Source organism: Meles meles, chromosome 3 (assembly GCF_922984935.1).
Source record: "Meles meles chromosome 3, mMelMel3.1 paternal haplotype, whole genome shotgun sequence".
Classification (NCBI taxonomy): Eukaryota; Metazoa; Chordata; class Mammalia; order Carnivora; family Mustelidae; genus Meles; species Meles meles.
In genome coordinates this window covers 89,558,493-89,578,623 of record NC_060068.1, presented here as the reverse complement: position 1 = coordinate 89,578,623, position 20,131 = coordinate 89,558,493, and the positions used below count along the sequence as shown (strand labels likewise).

Below are 20,131 nucleotides of genomic sequence, written 5' to 3'. Positions count from 1 at the left end.
CTTGTAGAATGTTTCTGTTTATTCTACAGTTCCATTCTGAAATTCCTATGTTGAGATAGGTCTTTGAACTGTTAATCCTAATAAAGTATTCTAAATTTTGAATAATCCTAGAATTTGAATAATTTTAGAAGTTTCAGTTTGAGGCTAAAATTTTCCTGTTTTTCATTCCTTTTGTAGTGAAAAAGATGATGCAGTAGCAGATTCAACCAATGTAAGTATTAATTTTAGTATATAGTTTGAACAATTAATAGAAAATTCAAAATGTTTATAAAAATTTAATATTTTTCTTAAAAGGTAGTATATGTTACATTTATAATTATATATTTAAATTTTTGAAAAAAATTAAAAATCTGAAAAGTAAATCATTTATTTTGATTGGAATATTTCCTTCCAAGCATATGTGTAGATGTGTGTGTATTTCCCTACAAAATTGAAATCTTAGGTATTTGTGAATTTCTAACCTGTTTTTTCTCCCTCTCACTACCTGAATACTCAAAATTCAGATGTCATTGATTTTATTTTATTATGTTAAAAGTTTAAATGTTGATGCATGGGTATCCTACATGGTTTATGGGAAAATGCTTCGATTAGTTATTTGTAGTATTCCTCCTTTATATACACAATTCTGAAGATCCTCTTTCAAGACTATGTTGATCTTTCTTTATTAGTTGTATTGGGTATTAAAGCGATAAAAAAAGACTTGAAGGTGATGAGAGGGCGGGCAATGAAGATATATGGAATATGAGTGTTTCGAGATAGAAAGAACACCAGCTCTAACTGGTGATTCTTAGATTATCTTCTACATTTTTCCCTAGAAAAATGGTGTTGCTGGCCTGGAGTTGTGGGAAATTATGTCCAGGAGGTATAGAATGTGTAGGGTTGTAAGTGAGTTGGGGATCCACTGGAGGATTCTGAGAAGAGGAGTAGGTGGTATAACTAAGATTATAGGAAGAAATCTCAGCTTCTCCACCTCCTGATTCTACTGGAATTAATCTTTAGTTGAGATCAGTATACTGGCCAACTGCCTGCAGAAGCCACATTTCCCACTGGGAAAGAATAGGAATATAGATAGACACAATATCCTGGGTGATACAGAGAGAGTACAGCCCGTGTTGCACAGAAGGGCTATGGGTTAAGTGAGCAAACACCCCTTATTTGGGTATCCCATACTTACATAGTTGGCCTAGAGCAGACCCCAGGAGTATTCCCACCTGGAACAGATTGTTCAAGCCACTACTAATTCAAGACAGAGGAAAACAAAAAACAAAACTGGCCTAGATAGAAGGCAATGAGGAGAGTCTGGGATGGATCTCTGGAAGTTTAAAGGGCAATGGGATGCTTGGCAAATATTCCACTTCAATTTCTACAGGATGGAGAATATGAAGGTGCAGAGCATGATGAATATATTGATGGTGATGAGAAGAATCTGATGAGAGAACGAATTGCAAAGAAGTTAAAAAAGGACACAAGTGGAAATGTTAAGTCATCTGGAGAGGGAGAAGTGAAATCAGTTAGCCGCAGGTGAGTCAATTACTGTGTGTTGTGTCAGTTTGTCTTTTTTAGACTTCACTTTAAATTAGTATAAAGTCCTCTATTCAACTTATTTTTTTAAGTACTATTTTCATAATGTTTGATATGTACACCATTTGTGTGTTAGCCTATTTGGAGGCCTAAAATAGACCAGTTTTAAAGTACTTATAGCAGTGGTCCCCTGAGTCAAATTCTACTTCATTTCTTTCTAATCTCTTCTTTAAAAGCCACTGTAAATTTTCATATGTGAGGTAAACAACATATTAGTTACATGTGGAAGGATATGAAATGAACAGAGTGTTCTATAGAATGAAAAGAGAAGTCCTCAGATTTAGGTGAGTAAAATTTGTCAAAATTGGTTATGAAAGTATGTGGGCCTGAAAACATTCTTAAATATCTTTTCGAGTCTGATTCATACTATATCCCTCTCCTAATCTCAGTGGTATCATAAAAGAAATTTCAGCAAATGTGTGATGATAAAGAGTTGTTGAGTTTTGTGACTCCTGAAATTCAATTTAATTGAAAAGCTCTCCATTATGATTCTGTTATTACAACTGTATCGTATACATTTAAATAATACTGCTTTAAGTATCTTATTTTTATTATTTATTTGAGACAGAGAGAGAGAGAGCACGCCCACAGAGAGTGAGAGCAAGAAACAGACTCTCTGCTGAACAAGTAGCCTGATGTGGGGCTCGATCCCAGGACTCTGGGATCACGACCTGAGCCAAAGGCAGATGCTTAACCGATTGACTGGGCCACCTAGGTGCCCCTAAATAATATTGCTTTATAAAATGTTTCCAGGGAACCTGGGTGGCTCTGTCAGTTAAGTATCTCAGAGTCATGACCCGGGGTCCTGGGATCGAGTGCTTTGTCAGGCTCCCAGCTCAGCAGGGTGTCTGCTTCTCCTTATCCCTCTCCTTCTGTCCTTCCCATACAACTAGTTCTTTCTCTCTCAAATAAATAAATAAAATCTTTAAAAAAATTTTTTTGGGATTATATGCATTTGTTGATAAAATAGATGTAACTACATATAAACAATATTCTTTTTCTCTATTTCTCAGTTTCATATAGAAAAACTTTAAAAAAAAGAAAAACTTAAAAATGAAAAACATTTTTATGTTTTCATTGCTTTACTCCCTTAATTTTTTCTTTATATAACCAGAAAAGTAATTCCCAGAAATTCCCACTGATAATATAAACTTCAGAAAGTTTATATTTCAGTCTATATTCAGAAATAGTAATTAAATATAGTAGATTACCTTTGGGCCACTATTGACAATATTTTAGCGCTTATACATCACATCAGCTCAGTAACTTTAAGTCAGATTACATATACAATCAATATTTTTTTTCTCTCTCTCATTCAAGACATGCATTTTCTGATTGTTAAGAGCTATGAATTTTTTAAAGATTAGGTTTATAATGTGACAAAAAATTTATTTTCATATAAATCTAAGGATTTATTTATATTTAGAGAGAGAGAAAGAGCACATGTATGGGGAGATGGTGCAGAGGGAGAGGAGGGAGAGTATGAATCTCAAACAGACTCCAAGCTGAGCACGGAGCCTGATGCAGGGCTCTGTCTCAAAACCCTGAGATCATGACCTGAGCCGAAACCAAGAGTCAGATGCTCAACCAACTGAGTCACCCAGATGCCCCCATTTTTAGTTTTTAATAGATGAAACAAATAGTTGTTATGTTTAAGTGTTTAATTCTTCAATCCTACTGTCTTGTTGGCTTTAATAACAATTTCCAATACTTATATTACTCTGTAATTAGTATAACTTATAATTTAGCAGAGCTGAATTTTCTTTAAGAACTAAATAAAGCTTATTTGGCAAAATTTGCCTTAATAAATACTGAAAACACCAAAACATCTATTTTTTTTTAAGATTGATTTATTTATTTGAGAGAGAGAGGGAGAGAGAGAGACTCTGCAGACGAGTTGGGAGAGGGTCAGAGAGAGGAGAGGAGAGGGGAGAGAGAGAGAGAATCCTTGATTCCCGAATGAGCATGGAGCCCAACCCAGGGCTCTATCCTGGGACCCTGATATCATGACCTGAGCCAAAATCAACAGTGGGATGCTTAATTGACTGAGACACTTAAGCATCCTCTATTTTTAACTGTTTCCCTCTTCCCCCAGATTTTTCAATATGCACATCCTTCTTTCTCCCTCCATCTTACCTCTCCTGCCTACAAAGAAAAATAAGGATATCAGGATAGAGAAGAAAGTATAGCATTTCAAAGGGAAAATACAGTTTTCCACTTTTATCTAGAAATATCCATGCTTGTCTCATGACCACTTGAGTGCAAAAAAACTCCAAAATTATTAGTGCTTTTGGTTAGTTATACCAGCTTCATTATAGTTTAAGTCTCGAGTTAATTTTATGTTTAAAAAAAAACACAAAAACCTCTAAGAGTCTTAAAAAACTGTAATGTGGTTAAAAAAAAAGATAGTTAAATTTAAAGGAATAACACTACTCAGTCTAAGTTGAATTATAAAGGGTACAGCTGCCAGCAAGATAGGATGTTCATGTGAAATTATTATCTATTCAGATATTGAGCGTTTTCATCTCCATGTGCTAAACGTAGTCCATTTTCTGATTCAAGCAGTACGATCAGGGAATAGACTAGCTGACCAGTGCTTTAGGCAAGAAGTATAATTTTACTGAAAATTTGTGGTGTTGCTTCTGTTGGTAAAGAAACATCTGGACCCTGTTAAAGCTGTTTATCACTTTGGATGTTAAATCTACAAGCAGATTTGTTGAGTACTTATGTGTAAGCTGGGGGATGGTGCTTAACAATATAAATTTCAACAAATTTATGCAGAGTAGAATCTTTTCCTAATAATGTATTCTCAGCAGTGTCTCTAGTTGTTAACACTGTTGAAAACTGGTTAGGGGTTGAAGACCAAAAAAAGTGCAAAACACTTCCTACCTTCTCACCTTTCTCTTCTCTCATTTTACCTCTTTGACTTCTTAGGTTTTATGTCCCTTTCCTCCTCCTTTTCTAAATGTGTCAGTCTCACTCTCTCATCCAGCCCATCTTCTTTAAGCCTATACCTTCACTGCTGGATACTGATGCGCAGAATCACACAACCACGTACAAGTCTAGCCTCAGCTGTACCTCTAGTGCTTCTTCACTTCCCACCCCCCACAGTGCTTAGTTCAAACCTTGAACTCATTGTCACTCACCAGATCACCTGGCTTCCTGCTCTGTGAAATAAGAGTAACTCCTTCCACTTTTTTTCTTTTCCCCTCCCTGCCCTTTTGAGACCAATTCTTAGCTCCTTCTCCTCTGCTGCAAAGGGAGAGGAGTCTCTCTACCCAAAGTGATTCCACCCTCTTCCCCATCTTTAGTTTTCTCTCTCTACTGGTTCCTTTCCTTCAGTTTATGAATAGACTTAAACCTCTCCCAGCATTCAAGAGTGAAAACAAACAAAACTATTCCATTTTATTTCCTGTTCCCACCTTATTACTTCTTATTTATTTCTAAATACCCATCAGTTAGATTCTCCCTCATCATTCCACTTAAACTACTCTCACTAAGGCCTTCTAATTGACAAATCTAATAGCTACTTTGCAATTTTTGTTCTTCTTGGTGTCTCTGCTGTGGAATATTGGGCATTTTTTATCTCTTGTCTCTTGAAACCCATTTTGTTGCAGAACTTTGCTACTTAAATTGTAATCTGTAGACTAGTAACATTAGTATCACTTGGGAAATATTTAGAAATACTGAGTTTCAGGCCCTATCCCACACTTGAGGAATCAATCTGCATTTTACAAGAACCCCAGCTGATCTGTATGCATACTAACTTTTTGAGAAACACTCTTCTAGAATACTAATTTTTAATTCCCCAATTACTGGACTAGTTTAAGTTTATCTATCACCTTACCTCCAAGGTCAGCAACTTGGTAGTACCATCTCTGACTCCTTAGGGTGTACATATTACACCTTTCTTTTTTTTTTTAAGGAGATTTTATTTTATTTTTAAGATTTTATTTATTTATTTGACACGGAGAGACAGACACAGCGAGAGAGGGAATACAAGCAGAGGGAGAGGGAGACGGAGAAGCAGGCTTCCTGAGGAGCAGGGAGCCTGATGTGGGACTTGATCCCAGGACCCTGGGATCATGACCTGAGCCGAAGGCAGACATTTAACACCTGAGCCACCCAGGTGCCCCCATATTACACCTTTCTTACACGTCTGTGATAGTATGATGTTAGGTTATACCTTTATTTCCTTTCTTATGTACCCTTATTCTGTAACTTTCTTGAAGGCAGAAATTGTACCATTTGTTAGTGTTTTTCCATGGCCAAACATCATAGGTACCCAAATATTTGTATAAAAGAATGAACAACAAAAATAAATAAAATGGGAAAAAAAAAAAACCCAGTGTGGTTTTAGACATTTTTCAAAGCAGCACTTTGTATTTTAGTTAAAATTTATTTGAAATCAGGTAGAAATTTTAATAGAATATTCAGTGAATGAAGAACTAAAATCTAATCCTTTTAACCTTTTAGGATATTGAAGTTATTTAAAACAAAGCTCGAAATAAGGAAGAGCTAATAGAATGGCTTTTTTTCGCTCATATAAATATTTGTCCAAAAAAAGATACTCTGGAATTCACAGGCAAAAGAGAGTAGCTGTTAAACATTTGGGCTATAATATTTTCACATTTAAATAGTTGAAAAAAAATTGATACTATTGTTTTCTTACCAGGACTTTTTCTGAGCTTTCTCCCAATTAAAAATATTCTGGTCTGAAAAAAAAAAAAAAAAAAAAAAAGAATGAACAACATCAAAATGATTGAATTTTTCTTTAACAAATCACTTTCACCTCTAGATCTTGTAAGTAACTTGCTTGTATTTATCATATGGGATTTACTGGTTTACCTATCTATCCCTTGCCTAGATTAAATTTCTTCAGAGATTATATCCTTTTTTATCTTTTCTTTTAAAAAAGTTTTTATTTATTGGAGAGAGAGAATGAGCAGGGGAGGGTCAGAGCGACAGGGAGAAGCAGACTCCCCACCGAGCAGCGAGCCTAACGTGGAGCTCAATCCCAGGACCTTGGGATCATGGCCTGAACCGAAGGCAGATGCTTAACTGACTAAGCCACCCAGGTGCCCTGTGTCCTTTTTATCTTTACATCCTCTGAGTCTAGTATAGTAAGTATATGGTCCTTAAAGTTTGTATGAGTAGATTAATAAATGAATAAATATATCTGTGATGGAAGATATTAGAGGAATGGTTTTTCATTTCCAACTTTCTGTTAGATTCCCTGGGGGAACATTCAAAGAAATACTGATAGCTAGGCCCCATCTCCACGATTCTGAATCATTTGGTCTGAAGGAAAACCTGGACACATCCTCCTCTTTAACTTTTTAGCTTTTAATTAAAGTATGTTATACATACAGAATGTATTTGTCTTAGCTCTATTTCATAGTGCACATATCATAATTATACAGCTTGCTAAATTTTTACAAACCATATATACTCATACCCATCATCCAGATCAAGAAACAGAAAATTCTGTCACCCAAAAATCTCCCTCTTGCCCCATCTCCCTCCCTCACCCTCTAAAGTAACTGCTTTTCTAACTTGTAAGAACAGATACTCATTTAGGGCAACAATACTTTGTAAAATCTCCCCAGATATACTAATGTGCCTCCAGGGTTAAGAACTCTACTCCCCTCTAAACCAAAATTAGAGCAAAGATCAATGAGTTAGAAACTAGAGATACAGTAAACACATTAGCAAAACTAGAAGCTCGTTCTTTGAAAGAATCAATAAGATCTATAAAATATTGGCCAACTACTTGAAAAGAAAAGAGAGAGGACCGGAATTAATGAAATTATGAATGAAAGGGGAGAGATCAAGACTAACACCAAGGAAATAGAAACAATGTCAGAAATTACTATCAACAGTTATATGCCAATAAGTTAAGCAAACTAGAAGAAATGGATGTATTCCTAGAAACCTATAAACTTCCAAGACTGAAACAGGAAGAAATTGACAGCCTGAATAGACCAATATCTACTAACGAGATTGAAGCAGTGATCAAAAACCTCCCAAAAATCAAGAGCCCAGGACCTCATGGATTTCCTTGGGAATTCTACCAAACATTCAAAGAAGAAATAATACCTAGTCTCCTGAAGCTATTTCAAAAAATAGAAACAGAAGGAAAACTTCCAGACTCTATGAAGTCAGCATTACCCTGATCCCCGAACCAGGCAAAGACCCCATCAAAAAGAATTTCAGACCAATATCCCTGATGAATATGGATGCCAAGATTCTTAGTAAGATCCTAGCTGATAGGATCCAACAGTACATAAAAAGATTATCCACCATGGGATGCATCCCTGGGATGCAAGGGTGGTTCAACATTCACAAATCAATCAATGTGATAGAACAAATCAATAAGCAAAGAAAGAAGAACCACATGGTCCTCTCGATTGATGCAGAAAAAGCATTTGACAAAATACAGCATCTGTTCCTGATTAAACTCTTCAGATTATAGGGATAGAGGGAACATTCCTCAACTTCATAAAATCTATCTATGAAAAACCCACAGGGAATATCATTCTCAATGGGGAAAAGCTGACAGCCTTCCCTTTGAGATCGGGAACACCACAAGGATGCCCACTCTCGCCACTGTTGTTCAACGTAGTACTAGAAGTCCTAGCAACAGCAATCAGAAAACAAAAAGAAATAGAAGGTATTCTAATTGGCAAAGAAGAAGTCAAACTCTCTCTCTTCGCAGATAACATGATACTTTATATGGAAAACCCAAAAGACTACTCCCAAACTACTAGAACTCATATAGCAGTTCAGTAATGTGGCAGGATACAAAATCAATGCACAGAAATCAGTTGCTTTCTTATACACTAACAATGAAAATACAGAAAGGGAAATTAGAGAATCGATTCAATTTACTATAGCACCAAGAACCATAAGATACCTGGGAATAAACCTAACCAAAGAAGTAAAGGATTTGTACTCAAGGAACTATAGAACACTCATGAAAGAAATTGAAGAAGACACAAAAAGATGGAAAAGCATTCCATTCTCATGAATTGGAAGAGTAAACATTGTTAAAATGTCTATACTGCCTAGAGCAAACTATACTTTCAGTGCCATCCCAATCAAAATTCCACTGGTCTTTTTCAAAGTGCTGGAACAAACAATCCTAAAATTTGTATGGAATCAGAAAAGACCCCGAATTGCTAAGGAAATGTTGAAAAAGAAAAAACTGGGGGCATCACATTGCCTGATTTCAAGCTGTACTACAAAGCTGTGATCACCAAGACGGCATGGTACTGGCAAAAAAACAGAAACATAGACCAGTGAAACAGAGTAGAGAGTCCACTCTGTGGTCAAATAATCTTTGACAAAGCAGGAAAAAATATCCAGTGGAAAAAAAGACAGTCTCTTCAATAAATGGTGCTGGGGAAATTGGACAGCTATGTATAGAAGAATGAAACTTGATCATTCTCTTACACCATACACAAAGATAAACTTGAAATAGATAAAAGACCTCAACATGAGGCAGGAATCTATCATAATCCTAGAGGAGAACATAGGCAGTAACCTCTTGGACATTGGCCACAGCAACTTCTTTCAAGATATGTCTCCAAAGGCAAAGGAAACAAAAGCAAAAATGAACATTTGGGATTTGCTCAACATCAGAAGCTTGAAACAGTCAACAAAACAAAGAGGCAACCCATGGAATGGGAGCAGATATTCACAAATGACACTATAGACAAAGGACTGATAACCAAGATCTATAAGGAATTCCTCAGACTCAACACCCAAAAAAACAGATAATCACATCAAAAATGGGCAGAAGACATGAACAGACACTTCTCCAAAGAAGAACATACTAACAGACACATGAAAAAATGTTCATCATCATTAGCCATCAGGGAGATTCAAATCAAAACCACATTGAGATGCCACCTTACACTAGTTAGATTGGCCAAAATTAACAAGACAGTAAACAGCATGTGTTGGAGATGATGTGGAGAAAGGGGAACCCTCTTACATTGTTTTTAGGAATGCAAGTTGGGTATAGCCACTTTGGAAAACAGTGTGGTGATTCCTTAAGAAATTTAAAATAGAGCTACCCTATGAGCCTGCAATTGCACTAGTAGGTATTTACCCCAAAGATACAAATGTAGTGAAAAGAAGGGCCATATGTACCCCAGTGTTCATAGCAGCAATGGCCATAATCGTCAAACTGTGGAAAGAGTCAAGATGCCCTTGGACAGACGAATGGATAAGGAAGATATGGTTCATATATACAATGGAATATTACGCCTCTATCAGAAAGGATGAATACCCAACTTTTGTATCAACATGGGCGGGACTGGAGACATTATGCTGAGTGAAATAAGTTAAGCAGAGAGAGTCAATTATCATATAGTTTCACTTACTTGTGGAGCATAAGGAATAACATGGAGGACATTAGGAGAAGGAAAGGAAAAGTGAATGGGGTTGGGGAAGATGAACCATAAGAGACTATGGTCTCTGAGAAACAGACTGAGGGTTTTGGAGGGGAGGGGGGTGGGGGGTTTGGGTGAGCCTGGTGGTAGGTATTAAAGGAGGGCACGTATTGCATGGATCACTGGGTATGGTGCATAAACAATGAATCTTGGAACACTGAAGAAATAAAATTAAATTTTTAAAAAAAAGGACTCTACTCCCCACCACAAACAGACTCCCTTGATTACTTCTGAGGCACAGAATAATGTAAAGGTAGATTTTAAAAATCATACTGTCACTTCTGATAATTTTTGCAGTCTAACAGTGATATAGGACACTTACATCAACTAAATTTAGTTTTTTTTTCAATTTTTACATTTTTTAATTTAAATTTATTTTTTTCAGCATAACAGTATTCATTGTTTTTGCACAACACCCAGTGCTCCATGCAATACGTGCCCTCCCTATTACCTACCACCTGGTTCCCCCAACCTCCCACCCCCGCCCCGTAAATTTAGTTTTAATCTTTGAAAAACATAAAATGGTCAGTATAGTGGGACTCAAATAATTTTATAAGAACTAAACTATGACACTTGAGTATTTCTGATGTTCTTTAGATCAATGTCTTTTGACTTTTCTGTACATTTAGGTCACTGGAGAACATGCTCCACCCCAGACTAAGTCAATCAGAATTTGTGGCATGGGATCATAAGTTTAAGAAAGCACCCCAGGTTATTCTAATGTGCACTCAAAGTTAATTGTAAGTTTGGGATTATTTGGAGCTTGTCTTTTGGAAAATCCTATTTTAAAATTGATTATAAAGAATTATTTTTGCCTGTAGGTGGAGCTCAACTGCTGCGAGTTCATTCTGTAAACCAAATTGAGTTGTCTGCCCTACTGTTTTTTAACATCTGTGTATTGATTTATAGTAAACGACCAAAGAGTAAAATCAGATGTAACAAGCAGACCAAATAGTTAGAAATCAATGGTTTGTTGTGATTATAGTCGTTACGGAAATTCGGTTTTTGTGTGATTTCTATTAAATGTAATTGTGGTGTGATTACTCTTCTAAATTATTTTCATCAAATTGAAATATAAATCAAGAAATTACTAACACACCCTCAAATTATAATCATCAAACATTTGATAAAAATGTTTCAAGGTTAACTGGAATGGTATTAGTTTTGGTGTTTGAACAGGTTCCAGTTTGATCAGCTATGTTCTGTTTATCCATCATATTTGCTGACCTTCTTCATAAAATGACTCTTTTAGGGGCGCCTGGGTGGCTCAGTGGTTTAAGCCTCTGCCTTCGGCTCAGGTCATGATCTCAGGGTCCTGGGATCAAGCCCCACGTTGGGCTCTCTGCTCAGTTGGGAGCCTGTTTCTCCCTCTCTCTCTGCCTGCCTCTCTGTCTACTTGTGACCTCTCTCTATCAAATAAATAAAATATTTAAAAAAAAAATGACTCTTTTACTTGGAAAATTAGGGGAATTTGTGTTTTAGTTACGATCTGTGTTAGTTGACTGAATATGAAATATCATTATTATAATAGCACCAGGAATTTAGATATGGATATTGAAGTTGAAATTGAGATTAAAGATCTGATGAATTGGGGCACCTGGGTGGTTCACTCGTTAAGTGGCTGCCTTCAGCTCAGGTCATGATCCCGTAGTCCTGGGATTGAGCCCCGCATTGGGCTCTCTGCTCAGCAGGAAGCCTGCTTCTTCCTCTCCCACTCCCCCTGCCTGTGTTCCCTCTCTCCCTGTCTCTCTCTCTCTCTTGCTGTGTCAAATAAATAAATAAAATCTTTTAAAAAAAAATCTGTAAGCATGATACCCTAGAAGGGGAGGCTAACCATAAGAGACTATGGACTCTGAAAAACAACCTGAGGGTTTTGAAGGGTCAGGGGTGGGAGGTTGGGGGAACAGGTGGTGGGTAATAGGGAGGGCACGTTTTGCATGGAGCACTGGGTGTTGTGCAAAAACAATGAATACTGTTACGCTGAAAAAATAAATAAATTAAAGGCAAAAAAAAAATCTGATGAATTGGATTGAATTTCAAATTATGAAGCAAGGGAAAATGTAGTCATAAATACCTCCTGAGTATACTCCCGGAGACCTGGGTGAACACCCAAATTAGATGTTACCAATTGTTGTCTCTCAAGGGGCTCTTTGTCAGGTTTGGCATGTTACTAGAATTTCTTACTTCCCAGGATTTCTGTCCTTGAAAACATTTGTAACCTTTCTCTCAGCCTTGGGGAATCCGTTAGTCTTAATATGATCAGACATAGAAGTACAGATTCAAAAAGATAATACAATATTTAAATTTCAAAAATTTAGAAGATAGTGGGACACCTTGGTGGTTCATTTGGCTCAGGGTCCTGGGATTGAGTCTTGCATCGGGGTCCTTACTCAGAGAGAAGCCTGTTTCTCCCTCTGCCTGCTGTTCCCCCTGCTTATGTGCTCTCTCTGACACAAAAATTAATAAAAAATCTTTTAAAAAATTTAAAAGATAGTATGCATTTTTAAATTATAGTACAAATTTTAAAAGATAATATAATAAAAAAGATTGAAATCCACAGGTATTTTAACAATGCTGTATGAACCATTAGAATCATCATCTTTAAAAGTTTCCCTCTTCCTCTCATTAGAACATTTACAAGCCAGGAGTACATTAACCATTGATAGCATTTCGTCTTCCTTTTACCTTCCTTTCCTCCAAGACATACGGAAGCAGATGGTAGGAAAGAGGAAGAGAAAGAAATGTAAGGCCTATATAGTGGGTAACTGGTCTCCGAATAAAGAAAATTTGCAGTTATTATTTCTTTGGTATGGAGTAGTAGTGGTCCAAATATTGTATTTTCAGGAAATATTTGGGTTTATCAGCAGGTACTAAGCTATGGAGCCATCCTAATTTTAATGAAGTTTGCATGGTAACTTATACTAGAGCTTGATTTTATTTTTTTGTATGTTCTTTCCTAAGCACTCATCCTATTCTCAGCATACACTGTCAGACACTGCAAGAATTGCTAAGTGCCAGACAGTGCTAAACTCCAGGAACACAGAAAAAAAGGAGAAATTATTTTTTTTCTGCAAACATTCATAATATAATACGAAAGTGAGATTACAAACAATTAATTACAATTCATCATGTCAAATACTCTTAAGAGACATGCATGCATGCAAATTATTAACGATGTTATGTAAGTAATATGTATTTCTGGAAAAGATAAAAATACCAGATCAAAAAGAGTTGAATGTAAAATTGCCATTTTTGTAGATCAAGAACAGTTAGCAATTTCATAAGTTATACCCTAATGCTAATAAGATAAACCATTTGGAGGCACTATTGGAAAGAAATAACATTTTAGCATGAAGTCCAGTCCTTCAGTGTTGTATAATCCCCCAGTGTAGATTAGATGGTTTATTTTACTGCCTTTACCTATTACATTTAAAATTTTGGAATAGTAACAATTATAATATAAATCATACTATCATTTGGCATTTCTGGCAAGCTTCCATTTTTCTTACGTTTGGGTCTTTATAGCAAGGATTTTTGGATATTCTGAACAAAACTGTTTCTTGGGCTATTTGAAATTAAAAAACAAAACACTTTTAAAATTCCCAGTTGTGGGGCCCCTGGGTGACTCAGTTGTTAAACGTCTGCCTTCAGCTCAGTTCATGATAACGGGTCCTGGGATCAAGTCCCGTCTTAGGCTCCCTGCTTGGCAGGGAGTCTGCTTCTGCCTTTCCCTCCCTCTGCTATTCCGCCTGCTTGTGTTCTCTCTCTCTCAGTCAAATAAATAAATAAATCTTTAAAAAAAAAAAAAATGCCCAGTTGGTTCATTGAGAACCTTAATCCACATCCAAGGACTCACCTTCAAAGTAAAAGAAAAAAAATCCTTGAACTTCAGTTATATACTTCAGAAATACAACCACCCTACTGTTTTTACAATTACATTTCAAATGGCAGACAGGAAGCAGTGAAATGTACATGTGAGGAAAATTCTCTTGTCAAAATGGGGAAGAAGTACTTGCATTTCTTTAGAATGTATTGACTTCTATTACCCTTGAGAGTTATGTTCCATTGATCTGGTAGTATAAGTTGTTTTTGGAGAATGGAATGTGCATTTGAAATGCAGTATTGAGACTATGTGCAAAAAACATTCTTCAAGCATCTGAGGAAGTGTTCTCTACCCTGGAAATCTAGTTGTATTGAGTTGAGTTTCTTTACAAGTTGCTTAGTGTCTAGTAAAGGGAGACAGTTGTATGAACAGATAAGGACTGTGAGGTATTCCTAGGTGCTGTAGCCAGACAGCTGTTGTTATTCCTTGTTCTACAGTGTGACCACTTTGCCAACTCAATTTATTTCTCTAATTTAACCTCCATAACAAAGCTACAAGGTATAGTCTATTTTATGATTCTCATTTTTTTAAAGTGAAGAAAACTACACTTACAGAGGTTAAGTGTTTTGTGCATAGAAAGTGGCAAGTCTGGTCCTTGAACCTGCAGTGGTCTGACCCCGCTTTACAGCCATTGGTTGGTCAGGACCAGCTCACATGTATCTAGCTGACATGTAACTCTCACATGGGATGTTTCTAGCAAAGGTATGACATCATGTTAGAAATATTATTCTATTTGAGTGTAGGGAATGGATTGGAGGAAGGAGACCAAAACAGAAAGACACATTAGTAGATTATTACATTCATTGAAGGGAGAGATAATAAGGGTCTAATTCCCTAAAGCAGTATCTATGGGAATGGATTTAGAGATAATAGAGATAACAGATTTGGATATAGGAGACCAGAAGAAAAAAGACAGACTCCAGATGATGCCTAGGTTTCTGGCTTAGATAACTTGGCTGAATGGTGGTGATAAGCATTGGGATAGGAGTTCTAGGTGTTTCTGGTGCTCCCTTCAGACATGTTCATCCTTTTAGTCCTTCCTGATACTCTTCAATGCCCTGCATATAAACATATTGAATTGCTTCCTTTATTAGCTTAAGTTAGGTTAGGCTGTTGTAACAAACAATCCCCTTATTTTAGTGGTTAAAACTAATGTTTGTTCTCTAGTTCTGGCTACATCCTGGTAAGATCTGTGGATAAACTCCCCATCACTTACATTCATGGGCCCAGAATGAAGGAGAAGCCTCTTGCTGAGAGGCACAGCAGAAGGAAAAGAGTGACGATGGAATCATATGCTAGCTCTTAAAGTTTCTGCTTAGACATGGCATCCATCACTTCAGCATTTCACTGGTGAGAGCAAGTGATGTGGCCAAGCCTGGTATGTGAAGTATAAAGCTTTCCCAAGGAGGTGCAGTGAATGCTTAGAAACAATAATGTAATCTCCAGGCTTTGTGATTTAACCAGGAATTGCTGTAAATACCCGTGACTCTGTAATGAATTTAGTCAGCATCTTCCTAGTGGACAGGACAAAAAAAGACATAATGAATATTACTTAATTGCCATTTTCTGAATTTTAAAAAGAAGAATATCACTTTGTAATTATCACATACTTTTTTAAAAAATATTTTATTTATTTGACAGAGAGAGAAGTCCCAAGTAGGCAGAGAGGCAGGCAGAGAGAGAGGGAAGCAGGCTTCCTGCTGAGCAGAGAGCCCAATGTGGGGCTCGATCCCAGGACCCTGAGATCATGACCTGAGCCGAAGGCAGAGGCTTAAACCGCTGAGGCACCAGGCGCCCCATCACATACTTTTTAAAAGCATAAAATTCTAAAGGAAATTCTATCTTATCTATCTTTCCATAAGGGGTAGAAAAGAACACAATGATCTTCCACGAGTTTCACAGAAAATGCAGAAACACTTCATATACACAGAACATCAATCAAATCATAACATTCTTATTAGGTATCTTAAGGATCCTTCGGTTGTAGTGAATAGAAACCTACTCCAAAAAACTCACATTTTTCTATAAAGGGATTTTACATATAAACTGAAGGGATTTCTGCATAAAGGAAGAGAGGAGTTGCACAGAATCCAGATAAAAGAATTGTATCAACCCTGATATGAATGGAAGCCCTGACATGAACTTATATTTTCTCTCCTTCTGCAGCCTCAACTCTCCTTTTCTTTGTTCATTTGTTCTGTTACTTTCTACAGTCTTGTATTTTCTCTATAGGGTTCTAGTCTAGTATCTCTTGCAGTTTAGTCCTTCAGAAGTAAATTAACTTAATTTCTGTGTCCCACAGCCTGACTCTCCAGAGAGAGAATCTTACTGGCTTGGCTTGTGTTAGCTATCCATATATGTCATTGGAGAGCACAGTGATGGTGGAGGGGCTCTGGGAAAGCCATGAGATGTGTAGATGTGACAGAGGTGGCTTGTCCCTTCACCATCCACTTCCCTTCTTATTTAGTAATGAGAACCCAGATATCTAGTTGGACTCATGACTGCCTCATTAAAAGATATTCACCACACTCCTTTGTAGCAAGGCAAGGCCTAGTGACCAAATTCTGACAATGAGAGGAAACAGAAACATAACAGACTTTCAGGAAATCTTTTCTAAAGCAAAGAAGGAAGGGGCTAGCCTTGGTGGAATAGAGAGGCTGAAAGAGCCTGGGTCCTTGAAGACCTCATGGAGCCACAATTCTAGCTCAGATTGCCTATTTGGAGTTGTTCAATGTGGGATAAAATAACATTCAAGTTATTTAAGCCACATTAGTTGGAGTTTCTATTAAGTGCAACAGAACCTAAACCTAACTGATAGAGTAAGACTCTTTCTTCCAGGGTTATGAGTAGGGTAAGTTCTCTATGGTGGGCATGTGTACAGAGAGGAAATGAATAGCTGTTCCATTATTTTTAATAGCTTTCTTAGTTGGTTTTCATGTTATTCCTGGAAGAGAATCGTATTAATTAATAACACCCAACATCTTCACTGCTCTTCTACTTTTGGCTGATCACCTTGTTCCTTATTTTATTATGAAAACAGAAGTGGTGAGCGAAAATTCCCACCAACAGTGTACCCATCTGCATCTGAATTCATATACTTCTGGCAAAGGCAGCCCCTTTACTCTGTGCTGTGGTCCGCACACCATCCACTTTTTCACACACTTTGGCCAAGCTATTATCCACCTTACTATTGTGGTTCACTTCAAATGCAGCATATTGTCTGTCCTTCTTGGTGTTTCATGGACATGCCAACCCCATTCTTTTTCAGGCCTTTTTCAGTTACCTTCAGGTGACTTTGAGTTACCTCAGCTTCAAAGTGTCTTCTCTAAAATAATCTTAGTAACCATTCCTTCTCTTCATGCAGTTTCTTCCTCAAACGTTGTCTTTTCAGACCACATTATTTAAAATAATTCCCTCCATGCCTATCAGGGGTATATATACAAATAACCAAGACAAACTTTTAAAATTTGTTTGGCTTTTACAAAATGCATCTGCTAGGATCCACACCCTTCAAAAAATAAATACACCAAACAAACAAAAAATTCATCAGGGGCGCCTCGGTGGCTCAGTGGGTTAAAGCCTCTGCTTTCGGCTCAGGTCATGATCCCAGGGTTCTGGGATCGAGCCCCGCATCGGGCTCTCTGCTCCTCGGAGAGCCTGCTTCCTCCTCTCTCTCTGACTGTCTCCCTGCCTACTTGTGATTTCTGTCTGTCAAATAAATAAATAAAATCTTAAAAAAAAAAAATTCATCAGTAGTGCTAGGATGTGATTGGCTTATAGTTTGTGTAGCCAGATAATGAGTGATGAAAATACACGTTACTTAGCCTTTTCCTGTATGTTGGGAGCATTAGGTGAATAAAGGTAAATGAGGTTAAAAATTAAGTTAGGATCCAGTAACTGTCTTCAAAGCTAGGCTCAGATGTTTGCAGAAGACAAGGTCACTCTTTTCTAGGGAGACAAAGTGAGAGAGTCTCTTCTTCCAGCCAAAATCAGTTTTCTACAAGTTCTATAACTCTTTAAAGAACCTTTGCCATAATATTTCACCAATATTAATCTGAGTAGATTTTGTTCTATTTTGTTCACTTTATTGAATCTTTGCCTTTATTTAAGCTTGTCCTTTTAAAAGTAGACACAATATAAACTATTTAGTTCGACCTTCTTTGAAGAAGAATCTCACAGAATTCATTACAATTCTTTCCTACCTTTTTGATCTCTCTTCTGTCCTTAGTCTTTATTGTTAAGATACCGCTACACAATGTGTATTAGTTCATTCAGTATATTTGTGCATTCATGTTGATTTCAATGTGTTTACTATTTAAATGCACCTATATGAGTGTTAAACCTTAAATAGGATTTCCATTATTATTTTTAGGTATGTCAGTGACTTACTAGATTTTTAATCTAATTTTGTATTTGATTTATTATTATTCTACTCAAGTTTTTCTTTTAAAGATTCTTAATACATTTTTCTGGTATTGCTAATTGTTAATTTTGTCATGTCAAGTAGTTTGCTTTTCTGTTTTAAAATGTAAAGTGTTGATTTAGGTGCTTCTTTAAAGAATTATTTTGTTTAGGGGCACCTGGGTGGCTCAGTGGGTTAAAGCCTCTGCCTTCAGCTCAGGTCATGGTCTCAGGGTCCTGGGATCAAGCCCTGCATCAGGCTCTCTGCTCAGCAGGGAGCCTGCCTTCCCCCCTCTCTCTCTGCCTGCCTCTCTGCCTACTTGTGATTTCTGTCTGTCAAATAAATTAAAAAAAAAAAAAAAGAATTATTTTGTTTAAACAGTCTCAAATTTGTTATATGATAATGGGTAGATTTCTGTTCTTACTGAAAAGTAGTTTTCTTATGGTCAAAGGCAGATATTAATTGGCATATAAGCTTATGAACAAAATCTTTTCTCTCTAATTTGTATTTTCAGTTTACACACATGCGCACGCACACAAACACACAGTCCCAACAGATAGGAAGTTAGATTCGTCCTTTGCTGTATATTTGATTTTCTGGATTCTGTGAAAAAGAATGTTTTCTTAACTATGAAAATTGTATAATGACTTCCTAATTTTTCTTCCTTTTAGATAAGCATTTACTTTTTTAGACTTATTAATCATTATAAATCCATAGAAAATTTCTGGATATGCTTATTTGTTCACAATATTGATGATAACTTGAAATAATCTTAAAGACAGTCTTTGTTAAAGGGAATTAAGAAGAAAACCCCTTGGCTTGGCTTCAGAGAGTTTAGAAAGATACAGTGTAGGACTCATACAAAGACTAGAGTGTTAAAGTCCTTGTATTTTATGTCCTGCTGCTGTATGATAAGACTCAGTTTTAGTTGTAGTACTTGCTCAGTCACCTAAATATATAGCCAACCTGTGGAAGGACATTTAGTGTGATAGAAGGTAAGAATGTCTACTCCTGATGCTGCTGGAGAGTGGCCCAGAAATTGAAAGCCAAGATAATATTGCAAAGTTAGTCACCAGCCTTAATTGTTTGGCTTTATGCTCATTATTATATTCTTAGGTAGGATTTATCAGTAGTCCAGTGAAGTTTTAAAAATTATATTTTCTTCATTTTATTGTTTTAGCGTACGTTGTATAGTATGGAAAGATTTTTGGAACAAAATGTGTTTACATTCATGTAGATATTTAAAGGTTTTGCTCATCATTTTTGTATTGAGTGAATTAGTGAGGAAAATACATATATTACTTAACCTTTTCCTGTATGTTGGGAATATAGGTAAATAAAGGTACATAGTTTAAAAATCAAGTCTGGATCTAGATTATTTGTCTTTTCCAATGCTAATTCAGATGTTTGCCGAAGACAAGGTTACTCCATTCTAGAAAGACAAAGTGAGAGAGAGTCCTTTATTCTAACTAAACTACAGTTTGCTTCTAAGCTGTGCCAATGAGTAGCGACAGTTTTAAGGAACAATAAAGGGACTTAACACCTGTTACAGTAAACACTGCCTGTAGCAAAAATTAAACACTTCAGAGCCTAGCCTCCAGAGGAGGGTTACATCCTAAACATAGTGAGACTACAGCATAACTACTTTAGGTCTTTGGTGCTAATGGCCATAAAATGGAAGGATATCTGCATTACCTTAATTCTTGGACTCTTAAGATAATAGAGAGCCTTTTACAGTTATAAATGCTTCTATTAACCCAAAATAATTTTCATAAAACACTGATGAAATACTGTTTATCTCACCCC

General features: G+C 36.6%; 1 protein-coding gene across 3 annotated transcripts in view; it reads left to right on the top strand.

The window, feature by feature from the left end:
• The window catches only part of CWC27 (CWC27 spliceosome associated cyclophilin), a 204,153-nt gene that overhangs the window by 32,282 nt on the left and 151,740 nt on the right, over positions 1 to 20,131 (top strand). For all 3 annotated transcript variants that reach the window (XM_045999882.1, XM_045999883.1, XM_045999881.1), the window contains 2 exons: positions 178 to 211; positions 1,370 to 1,521. In XM_045999882.1, coding sequence (XP_045855838.1) covers positions 178 to 211; positions 1,370 to 1,521 — 186 coding nt within the window. The remainder of the gene's footprint in view (positions 1 to 177; positions 212 to 1,369; positions 1,522 to 20,131) is intronic.